This window comes from Telmatherina bonti (genome assembly GCF_933228915.1).
Source record: "Telmatherina bonti genome assembly, chromosome: 1".
NCBI lineage: Eukaryota > Metazoa > Chordata > Actinopteri > Atheriniformes > Telmatherinidae > Telmatherina > Telmatherina bonti.
In genome coordinates this window covers 16,782,808-16,795,203 of record NC_136619.1, presented here as the reverse complement: position 1 = coordinate 16,795,203, position 12,396 = coordinate 16,782,808, and the positions used below count along the sequence as shown (strand labels likewise).

At 41.8% G+C, this 12,396-nt stretch overlaps 1 protein-coding gene across 1 annotated transcript in view; it reads right to left on the bottom strand.

Moving 5' to 3' along the window:
- The window catches only part of shf (Src homology 2 domain containing F), a gene marked incomplete at both ends in the record, with an annotated part of 92,380 nt that extends 83,570 nt beyond the window's left edge, over window positions 1–8,810 (bottom strand). Inside the window, one exon of the mRNA XM_079241743.1 lies at window positions 8,370–8,810. Coding sequence (XP_079097869.1) covers window positions 8,370–8,810 — 441 coding nt within the window. The remainder of the gene's footprint in view (window positions 1–8,369) is intronic.
- Between the last annotated feature and the right edge of the window lie 3,586 nt (window positions 8,811–12,396).

The window sequence follows — 12,396 nt, the reverse complement described above, 5'->3', positions numbered from 1 at the left end:
CAAAAATGACAAGGAGAAGCCAAGACAGGCAACAAAGAAGAAAACTCAATCTATTGGTTAATGCAAGACCATTTCTGTTTAGAACCACAGAATAGTCCCATCAGATCCTAGCGGTCTTGAGTTGACCACATTTTATCAGAACTTTAACTGAATTCTTCCACATCAGCTATTTTTGCCTGTGGTCCCAAATGTGCATATGTTTTGGTTGGGTTTACCACAATTCCTTGTGTTGAACCTATAATTTACTTTACTTTGTAATCCGCTTTCTGTATTTGTATTGTATTCTACTTGAAGCAAATCAAGATTTGCATTTTAGACAGACTGAGTTGCCCAAATACAAACATGGGAAATCTTTGTAAAGTTGTAAGTTTTACCCCTTAATGCCCATTTATGCTCGCTTATGTAAGTAAATGGGGAGGTCTGTTTTAAACTGTTTCATACCCCGCCACTGTCATACTTCCATTACTTAACAGGTATGCGTTACCATACCTATTAAGTCAGTCCATCCACTAGTGGGCATTGTTGAGTTCAGAGTTTTGACACCAGTGGGTAATTTATTACTATAAAGTCTTTTACAATCACCCAAAAACATCAGAAGTACAAGATTAAAACTGCTCTTTTTTTTTTTTTTTTTTTGCTATTCTCAACTTCTTCTGCATCTTTTTCAGGTACTTTTTAGTTGGCTGTCTCTGTGTAATCTTCTTCCTGTTCTTTTTTCTTCTTCTCTGGTTTGTTCTTTTGTCAAATGCATGCAGGCTAAACAACACAATAATGTCCCTGCAATTTCCAGTGATATTTCTCCATTTTCAGCATCAAGTGACGAATATATAAAGCTCCTGGTGGCAAAGCAAAATTGCTCAGCTCAACACAGCAGCCAGATCATCATTCTGCTTGCTAATGTTGGCAGTTAAAAAGGTGACAGTTAGCTAAGCTCCAAATTGCACACATAACTGGTCCAGGAGATGGACCAAATTGTCTGTCTGTGTCAAGCATAAATGGGCCTTTAGAATGACTCACTTATGTTTATTTTTTAAAGTGAACACACATAATCTTGCTGGCCAACACAAAATATGAAAGCTTAATTTTGTTGCTTGGTTGTAATTCTATTACACAATCTCACAAAGCTGACACGACAGTATTTACATACTGTAAATCCACTGCACAGCCTCTCTTATAAAAGACAACAAATGCATCTGTAAATTGCCCAACATTAGTTTCTCACAGAAAAACAAAATGTCCTTTTATTTTTAAAAAGAGCTTATTTTGAGCAATAGTTTAATACAAATTTGCAGCGAGGGAAAAGAAAAACTAAAAAAAAAAAAATGATAAGACCAACATTTCATGTCTTAAAAAATTCAAAAGATTAAAAACACAGCTTTGTATTAAAATACACAAATTCAGCTACAAACTGATACACAAACCTTCACCCCCTGCTCATCTACTCCATAGAAAAATATGCTGTAATACTTTGGCTTTCACACTTCTGAACAGCAAAACATATAACCTCGCACTTCAACAAATTCCCCATTCTCCTTGCTTGAGTGTCCTGATGAATGAAGGCACATCTTTTGTTAGCACCCAAGGCGGCAAAACACAAAAAAGCACCTCAACTTGTCCCGAAGGACCTTCCTCATTGAAACACAATCCACACAGCCACTTAAGACCTCCAGTGGAGAGAGAAGGGGAGCCTGTGGGCTGCACCCTATGAAGGTGCTCTTAATATGCGACAGATATTCGAGATTAAGTACTTGACGACACGCTTGGCAAAATCCAATTTCCCTTCTCTGTCCCAATGCCTGTGTGATAGATTTATTGGCAGTGTTTCTGCTACATACAGTAAGTGGTGCGGTCCAAGAGTTGAGAATAATTCAGGTGCCACCATGCTGGGATGTTGGAATTTTATAGAATATGGATAATTCCCTGCACATGACTGCAGCAATTTCCCCCTTCAACACTTTGGCTTGAGTTTTTATGGAAAACTATATTTGTGTTTTATTGTGAGGCTACGTTACTCGGCCCCCATGCAAGTATGCCGACATATAGTGAGAAAGTGTGATTCCCTCCCATTTGACGCCTGTATAACAATGTACAACCACAAACAACACAGCTGTTTATCATGGCCTCTGTGAGATAGAAACTGACACAATTAGGAAAGTAGGGCTTCATGAGACACTGTGGTGAGATCCACTGGGAGAGGATCTTTGATTTTGACTGTTATTCACAGAGCAGGGAGAAAAACAAGTTGCGGTCTGTCTGTAAACAAAGCTAGAGGTTTTTCAGATGTTATGCGAGGACGTGTTGATTGAGGCTGGGAGCTCTGGGGCCTGAGATAACCTCTGTGGTGAGGACACAGAGAGTCCATGTTGTCCATGCTGACAACAGAGTGAGCGCTGAGTGGAGCTCCACACCGCTGCCATTACAACGTGGCGTCCCACCTCTTGGAGCAGCACAGCATACGGTGACTGTCTGTATCAAGCCAGGTGATAGTCACCTGTGTGCTCCCATAGTGAGCCTTTGGCGGAGAATGAAAGGGGCCATGTGCCATGACTATTTGTCACCATTTCCAACATCCAGATTTCTCGTGTTGAAACAGCTGGGAGTGTCAACCCTGGTTGCATTTTAGCAGGCAAGCAGCAGCCAGAATATTCAGCCTACACACAGAGGCAAGCACTGACTTGTCAAGTTAAAAAGGGAATGTAACCAAGTTGTAAACACTTCCTGTCAGGAAAGGAACACGTGCTTAATCCTGGAGAGACCAACTCATTTCTTATTCTACACTAAACAATTCCAGATGTTTTGTTCACTTCATTTTACCATCATCCTATCACCATAAAAGCTAAAAATGAAAGAAACTCTTGAATTAAAATACTAAAAGCAAAATAAAACAACAAACAATAAAACAAGGTAATGTTTTCTGGAAAACATTTCTCATTCATCTCAGGAATCCTTCCAAACTGGCAACAAAGGTGTTGGGCTTCCTGGTGGGCACTCAGATCACAGGGCAGCTCTGTCTGCAACACGGAAGTCTGACTGCCTCGACAGTGCCACAAAAACAATCGCCTGCCTTTTATCTCTATGAAAAGACCAGTCGGTTCATCTGCACAGTCCTCTATTTGGATGCAACAGAGCTATTTAGCTAATACTAAAATACACGAGGCTGCTCTAAAGTGAAGTTAAAGCAACTGACGTGGCAAAAATAGCACCCCCTCCACAAAAAAAAAAAAAAAAGCCACCACTTCAGATGACAGGCAAACTTATTTGTTTCCTTTTAATCTGTGTGAGACAATCTGCCTGCAGACCAGGGCTCCCTCCTTCCACACTCAGCTACACACACTGTCATTAAACAAAACAGAGCCATGTGTCTAAAACTCCCCAGCAGCCCGAGCTGCAGCAGCAGTCTGAAGGCTAATTGTGACCTGGTGGAATCATGTGACCGATGTTCCAGCGCAAAGTTAGAGAGAAAGAAAAATTAAAGAAAATTGGGCAACACTAACACAAGCAGACTCCATTGGGACTCTAAACTGGAAAGACAGCTCCCAGATGGAGGGGGGAACGAAAATAAGCAAACAATGGCTGAAGGCCACCGTTTCCCTAAGACCTATAACTTTCTTGCACATGCGGTGGATGGTCGAATATAAAACTCAACCATGACTTGTTATTAAACTCATTTATGCTGGATTACAGGTCTGCCATGTTAATGTAACAGGATTTGTGGATTCACCCAAATGATATATGGATGAAAAGCCAGAACTCCCTGAGCTCAGCTGCACAACTATTACACCATGTGCATCCTTCTCTACAGCATGACTTCATACTGCTCCTGTGCTTGAAACGCGTTTGAGGTTAGGCTTTGTGCTTCTTCCTTCCTTTTAAATATCCTTCCAGGATTCCTGTTGAGGTCAGGAATGCATTGCAGCTCTCTTTTGTCATTGACAGCGACACACAGGAAGCAATCTGAATATGAAATATGCTTGGAATGAAAACCGATTATGATGCTTGTGAGAAAATACTTTGCATGTCTGTAAAAGGTTCAAGGAAGCATTTGAAAGTTATCATTTGAGCCAGAGTAGTCATAGCAACACCGGCTGAGATCATTTACACTACTTATATTAATTACCTCGTAACTTAAAGATGTAAGTCGCAATATATGAAAACCCAACAGCTGAGAGAGCCAAGACAAGCACAGAGCAGCTTTCACCCCCATCTGTTGATTGATTTCAACCTGTGCATAAAGCTGTCAAAGCAGTGGAAAATTTCTCTAAAAACATCACATTCCCATTAACAGCTGCAACACATCGCTTGGAATATGCATTTACCTGCCTAAATACCCACAGTTATGACAGTTCATAAGACAATTAGGTTTGTGAAAGATTAGAGCAACAAGGTCACAACTGGCACAGCTGCAACATCGAGTAAGGCCTCTTATCAACCAAGTTCATATAAAGAGGTCAAAAAGGTCTATTATGATAAAAACATGATAGTCTCTGATGATCTCAACCATTTTTTTTGGCTCCCTAGAGAAAAGAACTCTTATAGAGCCAAGTGATATTTACATTTCTGCTGACATTTCTTGCATTGCTGGCAGTGACGAGAGTGCGAGGGGCCGGTCAGATGCAGTTCTAAAACTCCACTGATGAGCGGAGTAACAGGGTGAAAAGATAAAGGGGAGACATTAGCGGTGATGGGAAATAAAACACAGTTTATCTATGCAAGCCATGCGGTGCAGAGTGCACTGTGATCTGCAGTGTACGGTCCAAGTTGTACGGTGCTGCACTTGCTGGTGAGATCAGATGTCAGAGTGACTTCTTTCATGTTCAGTCCAATTATTAAAAACAATTCAAACAGACTCAAAAGTTTGATAAAATGAAATAAGTTGGAGAGCAGATCTGGTAAAAGTGGAAAGCTGCAAATAAAAAGATGATCATTGCTATTTTAATATTAATAATGATGTAGAACAGTAAAAACAGTTAGGAAGCTTTCCAAACTACACTCCTTAGAAATGTGGATGAGATTTAACAGGTCACACCTGCTTTATCTGAGCCCCATTTAAAATATAAACATATATAAAATCGACATTCGGATCGATTGGATTGTTTACAGTTTCACAGAGTAATAAGCAAAAATAACAGCAACGATCAATGTTCTCTCTTCTGCAGACGTGTTGCTTCAAGTAGCTCCAAAGACTTGCAGTTCAAAGTTATAAGAATAATAAAGGGGTTCCTTCAATCTATCTATCATCATCATAATCTAAATTATAACCCAAATTTTCACCCGACAAGGCTTAATATCCCCTCCAAATTTGACCAAAATTCATAGATTATTTTTGCAGTAATCCTGCAAACTGTTAAACACTACTTCAGACTGAATTAAAAAATAAAAAAAATTTCAGTCAATTTATTTGTAGAACCAGATTTTGGAAAAAAGGTAAAAAGAAAAACAAAAAAACGGCAAAGAAAAAAAAGCTGTGGATCCAGATGCCTCTGTCGGCTGCACAACAAATGTCTGAGTGAGATCCAACAGCATGCTCCTATAGATAGATACACAAGCTGGCTCGCAAGTATCACTGAGTCAAAAAGACCCTGAGCCTTGATGGGAGCCAAACAGCAGTTTCCCAGGTGCACAAACAGATACTGATGATTGCAGGCGGCGCTTCGGAGGGATGCCGCAGCCCATCAGTCAGCCTCATGCAACTGCTTTTGTTTACACATTTTTCGAGCGGAGCCCGTCATCACTTTCGACGTCCTTGAGAGAAGTTAGTTTAGTGCTGAGTAGAGCGATGAGCCAGGAGATGAGGCCTTTAATTAGTTTGAAGGCAGGATGATAATTGATCATCTCTCTCAGCTAACTCTACCATGAAGGGCTTGGCATCATTAAAAAAACAACACATACACTACAATGCATTGTCAACTCTGAGAGTAATGTCGCTTAATATGCATCAAGTTCAAAATGTAAACAATTGATGTGAAATAAAGCTGGACGAGTATAAAAACAAAAAACAAAAACAAGATCAAATATTTTGCATTCTACCTTAAAATTAATGTGGCTTTTTCTTACATGGAGTCAACTGAATAGAAATGGACAGAGGAAAATTCACCTGATGCTTGTATTGGCATCTCAGGCATTAGGTGAGCAGTGATATAATTAGCATTCATGAGTCAAGTAATTAAAACATCAATGTAGCCGAGCAGTGCAGCTAAGACACTTGTGTGATTTTTTTCCTCTCAGTAGTCGGTGTTTGGTCAGTGTGGAGAGGAAACACTGATGAGTATGCGTGTGCTTATTTGCAACAAGGTCCTCAGACATCCGTCTTTATGTGACAGAATCCAGGTAGAGGAAGAGGTAGCATGAAAACTGCTTGAGCATAAGGCACCCCTAAACAAGAAAACCACATGTTTTCACCTTCTTTTTTTTTTTTTTTTTTTTTTTTTTTTTTTTAAAAACACTGCCAATAACCCGACTGTAGAGAGAGTGTGTGACACTACAAACAGTTTACTCTCCCACAGAGAACAATCAAACAAGTGTCAGTAAATAACAGGAATCCTTTATGACGACACTTTTTAAATTCCTCACCCTGAGAGTCCCTGTAGCAGCAAGGATTCGCAAAAACGTACAAACGGCCAGCCACAGTCCGATAAAATACTCAGCAAATCCTTGCAAAAAAGGTGGAACACCAACGCTTTACGGCACTTTGTGATGTGGTAGCGAGCACAGTGACACCCGACACTCAAGTTAACAAACTTCTCTCACTTTTAAGAAATATTTTACTCTTAAACAAAATAAATATGACAAGAGTCTCCAAGGCGATGGTTTTTGGATATATTCCTGGTGTGACATCGCCAGCCCTTCCCCACCACTACTGCACCATTTTTATTAAACCCTCATCACCTGACAAGGAACCTACAAACCCTTCTCTCAACATATTGTCTACACCCACCAGCTGTCAGTACTGATTTAGCTCGTCCATAATATCGCTCATACTGCTGCATGTGAGGTATCTGGCTCACACAATTCCATCAACTGCTTGTCTGCTAAAGCCATGTGTGCGAATCATGAGAGACACACAATTAGAGGTGCAGAGGCAACTGTATTCCTGACTTGAGTAAAATCACATAGGCTTCGGTTAACAAGAGACAACTCCAGTCTGTTTAATCACCTCGAGCAGCTGCAGTCACTGAGGGAAAACTGGTGTCTGGCATGAGAACAATATCAGCATCAAATTTTCCTTTTCTTAGTTCCTGGTTACTATGCTGATGATAGCAGCAGTCATGTTTTGTGTCTTTAAAAAAAAAAAAAAAAACAGCTGAAAAAATTGGTCTTCTGTCGCACAACATCCTTGTAACAGGCTGCAGACTCTGTGGACTCTTGATTTGACTGTGGAGCCTAAACCAACAGAAAAGTTGCCACATGTCACAAGATGGGTGCAAAAGCAAACACAAGTGGAGAGGAGGAAGTAACGGGAAGGTGAAAGAGAGGGGACACCACAAATTACATCACATGGTCGCGGCAGAGGCATGATCTAAAACGGAGTGGGATGTGTTCATTTTCATGTCTACGTCACGGTTAACAAGCTATGCAAACTATGAAAGCAGTCTTCATTGTGCAACACTGACATTAAACACCTCAGCTTTTCCTCCAAATGAACCCTGAGTGTAGATTCCTGGGAAGCCAGACATGACAGTTGTGGTGCAAGGCATGGCCTGCATGCTTTATGCCAGTCTGTTTCCACTTTAGCTTTGGTTGTGTTAAAAAACAAAAACAGAGAGGTGTAAGGCTTGTGGTGGCTCACAAAAGAGGATCAGATTGGAGCCATATACTCATAAAGTCATAAGCAGTTTCCCCTCAAGGCAGCTGAGATGACTGCAATGAAGATACACTGGATTGATATGTCTTGTTATGTAAGATCAGTAGATGGGAATGGCTGAGTTTAGATGATGTTATAGTTTGGGTACAAGCTGATCCACATGCAATACTCACCAACAAGGTTTGGCTACTCTTAACTTAAGATTAAAAAAAAAAAAAAAGATATTTCCAGTGTGTTAAAGGAGCCTACACCACGAGAAGACAACACTCCCTGTAGTGCAGGTTAGACATTGGAGCGGGATGTCGCAACTCGTGTGGACTGACGTGCTAACAAGTTCTGCCAGTCGTAACAATTCACTCTTTACTGGAGTTGGTCAACTGCCTCGTAAACAGACTTACTTTTTTAAAGAAAAGACCCCTTCCTTTAAGATGCTCATGAGGCTATAATTTAATTCAGAGAATAAAAAAGCGCAAATGAAAGTGTTAAGTTGAAGCGAAGAGGGAAAAGAAAGTTGTTACAGACTACTTGGCTGCTGTTGGCTTTCATGCTCGGACCAAACTTCACCCACCTTCTCTTTGTTGTCGTGGTCCGAGGGGGGTGAAGAGGGAGATTTAACGCTGGCAGCCACAGCTACAGCCACGGTTTGGGTGACTGTGACACCCCCGCCGGGAGCCGGGCTGCTCTTTTCGATTGTTTCCACCTTGATAAGTCGGTGCTTTGGTGACACATACTTTACATCCGGCGACCCCACAGTGTTCAGGCTCGAGCCGAATGAAATGTTTCCACCTGGAGTGTACGGGTCTTCGAAGTCCAGCTCTTTTTGTAGTTTGTAAGCAGTGAGGATGTCCGGCTGAGCGGGACTCGGAAAGGTGGTCCCGGAGCTTGCTTGCTGGAAGCCAGGCGCACCGGGGACACCGGTGTGACAGTGTCTGTAGTCCGGTTTCGGAGGAGCCGGAGGGGGTGCTTTGGTAGTTTTGAATCCTAGGTGCTCCTTGAACCACTTGGCCATGCTGCCAGTTCATCGCTCAAAAGTCAATGAATGTAGTTTAGTTTCACCTTTTCCGAAAAAAAAAACCGTTTTGCCTACTTCTCTCGGCGACAACCCTAGTCCGGTCGTCACCGTGGAAACCCTGGGGTCACGCGCGGCCAGTAGACCAGGTTCGAAGCGTGTCGACTGTCTGAAGAGGAGAGCGCGAGTCGGCGGAGAGTAGCCACAGGCACTTTCAGATGTGCCCTGTCGCAACTCTTTCTTTCTTTCTCTCTCTCTCTCTCTCTCTCACACGCGCACACACACCCACTTACACCGTGTCGGAGCGACAACAGCGCGGCTTCTATCCACGTCAGGTTTCCAGACTACGCAACATGGGAGTGCTTGGCCAAAAGAAACCCTCCACCCCCCACAACAACCTGCCCTCCATACCTGAGAACATTCACTGCCATCTACCGGACTTCTAAAACTTGGCTCACTCGTGAGGAGTGAACTCAGACACAGCTGCACGAGGACAAGTTGATTTCGCGCTTTGCGTGGACTTTGGTGCCATATCTGCTCCCAGAAGTCAGCTGCACGAGGAGGAGATTAAAGGTTACTGCTGTTCTGCAGCTGTGTGTCCTTCACTGCAGTTTTTATGATTACTTTTCGGATAAAACAGTAAGAGCAGGCAGCTGCATGATGTGTAATTTACTCCAAAGAAATGTCTACATTATATCCTGACATTTGGAAAAGTAATGAAAGAATGTTGAATCCCATGAAGTAGGATATATCGTTTACTGTACCCAGGGCCGGATTAAAAGTGCATGTTCCAGGGGGCCCCTTCCCCACTGCAACATTGGGAAAATTGTGAATGATACTCTGGGAAATGACATTTCTAACATTTCTCAACCAATGGTACCAATAGCAATACACTAGACACTGTGGTGTAACTATCTGGCTTTTATGTAAATTTAGTTTAATGTCAAAACTGCCCTATGTGAGCCCCACATGGGCCCCAAGTGGGCGTGGGCCCCTGGGCCTGTGCCCATAATGCCCATTGGATAATCCAGCCTTGACTGTACCTTCACCAGGACTCAAGGGTAGAGTGTCCTTTCCTTTCCTCAGTTTCTGTGCTCTCCTGTCCAGATGGCCAGTGCAGTGTTTTAATTGCAAATTGCTTTGCAAATGATGAGTGGAGAGATGTTAGTTTGTGTTGATATTCGTTACTGTCCTTGCTAAATCCATTACACAAATCTATGAGTTGAGGAGGTAAATTGTTAAAAGCATCATCACGAGTATTCGTCCAAGGTGTCTTTCAATTCCTTTTGCTGGAAATGATGGTGGGTTCACATGCTTAATATTTAATTGCCTTTGCAAATCGGATGATGGATAAAAGAAGAAAAAAAAAAGGGAAACATTTACCCTCACAGAGACTTACTCAAGCAACAGTCTGCACTAACAGGAGTCAAGGCTGCAGCGCAGCAGGGTTTTATGAAGCAATATTTCTTTTTAATATCACCACAGACACAGCCTTGAGCAAGTCACAGCGCACAGATCAGAGTTTAACCCTGGTAGGCCTTTGGGAGAGACAACTCCATGCTCTGGAGATCAAAACAAAATCTATTATTCCTTTCAGTCCTGAAATCCTGCCATTGCTGCACTTTCAGCATGCAGAGAACGATGATGAGTGTAATTTCCAGTCACTTTATTGGAACAATTCCATCCCATAGCCAGGACATGAATCTGATTAACTACTGTATTATATGTAAAAGCTTTAAAAGAGGAAGCGGTAATGACGAGCCTTGGTTTACTGCAGCAGTGATGTTTTCTTTAGCCACTTCTGGGAAAAACAGCTTCATAAACAAAGAATGCAAAGCTTTAGGCGTAGTCCAGCTCCCACACTGAATGACATATTCAGGGTCTGACTATATGCAGTGCTATAAGTATGACCTCAGTGCTGCATCTTTCCTTTTACAGGAAGTGATAGGAATATGAAATTATGTCCCATCCCGAAGGTATCAGGTGATCTGATAGGCAGGATCAGGTATGTCATTTAACCAGGCACGGCTCACATGATCGGATGACACGGATCTTTTGTTGTTCTGCTAGAACTTCATTCACCAGCTACTTCCAGCTGCCATTGCTGACACCTTTAAAATGCAAATCCTGTAATCTAGCACCTCATAGGATACAAGCAGATGCACAAGGAGCCCACACAGGCATTAGGTTGCCAGGAGGAATTTATGTAGAAATGTATAGGATTCAGATTAAGCTATCAGTGATAAAATGATACCAGAGGAGCTGATGGTGTATTATAGCACAAACTGTGCGTTGCTCACACGCCAATTAAAAAACAATCAAGAACACCATGCAGTGACTGAGTCGTGATCATCAAGCATATCAAATGTGTTTCATGAACAACCAAAGTTGTCCACGCTTCCTCTCTAATGTTCAATTTAGCAAGCTATTTGTTATTGCAATTATGCTTTGATGCAGTGCAGAATGTTACCTGTAGTCCATCGAGACTGTGAGGCACAACAAGCTGATAGAGCAGACTAACAACATCAAACAGTTGCAGCTTCTGAGCAACGCTTCTTTCTATGTTGGCATGCATATAGCAGGGATTTTTTACTAAAGGCTGGGAGTTAGCAAAGCTCAGGGAAGATGACAGCTCACATTTGCCATAGGTGACTGTGACGCCCTCAGCAGTTAACTGCTGACAGCTAGAACGTCTGGCGTGCCGTGCAAGACACATGACAAGTTTATTTTCCTCTTCCAAGCAGTTGGCTGTGAAAATTATTCCAGTGCTTTCGCACGAAAATGTAACTATTTTCTGCCTTTATTTTTCTGTAGCATGTTAAGATGTTACAATGACTCTGCCTGACATTTCATGCGTGCTCCAAACTCACACAGTTCCTGATTGGGATTCCGTGTCTTCTTGCCTCAGCAGCTCAGTTATTACAGCGTTGCAGTTTGTGAGGGCTGCTTCAGAATGTCAGCATACTTAAATAATAGTACAGAATTCACAAACATGAGTACCCAACTATGGTGCCAGGTTGGAGTAAAAGTGCAACAATGGCTTCAAATATTTTACTTTCTGTATTTTAAAGCAAACTGATTAACTTTTGTATTATTTGGCTTTAATGGTGTCTGATGGATGAGCTGTGAAGAGATTACATCACCTGAAAACAAAGTGCAGAACAATTTGCAGTTTTTACAAACATTTTCACTTTATCTGATCCACGTCATGCCGAGTAAAAATCTGAGACAATGAGAACAAGAATTAGAGTGAAATGTCAAATGCAGAGCGCGTTGTATGAAAGCTCACAGCTGCTTTGCAGGATTTAATGAAAAACTTTTACTGCCACCGCAATGTAATTTCCCTTTCGTGTATGCTTTGCTTTTTCTGATTTTCCTTCCCCTTTTCTCATTTCTGTGGCGGCCCCACAGTCTGAGAGATTTGGACAATCTCTCAGACACAAACACATTTCTTCTCACCACCATGGTTATTGTAATTTATCAATGTGCCTCCAATTCAGTTCTTGTGAATCTTGTCTTGTAAACACTATACCCATGCTCCAGTCTCCATGGAAACATGCTTAAGTGATTTAAGCAGCTTTTGGAT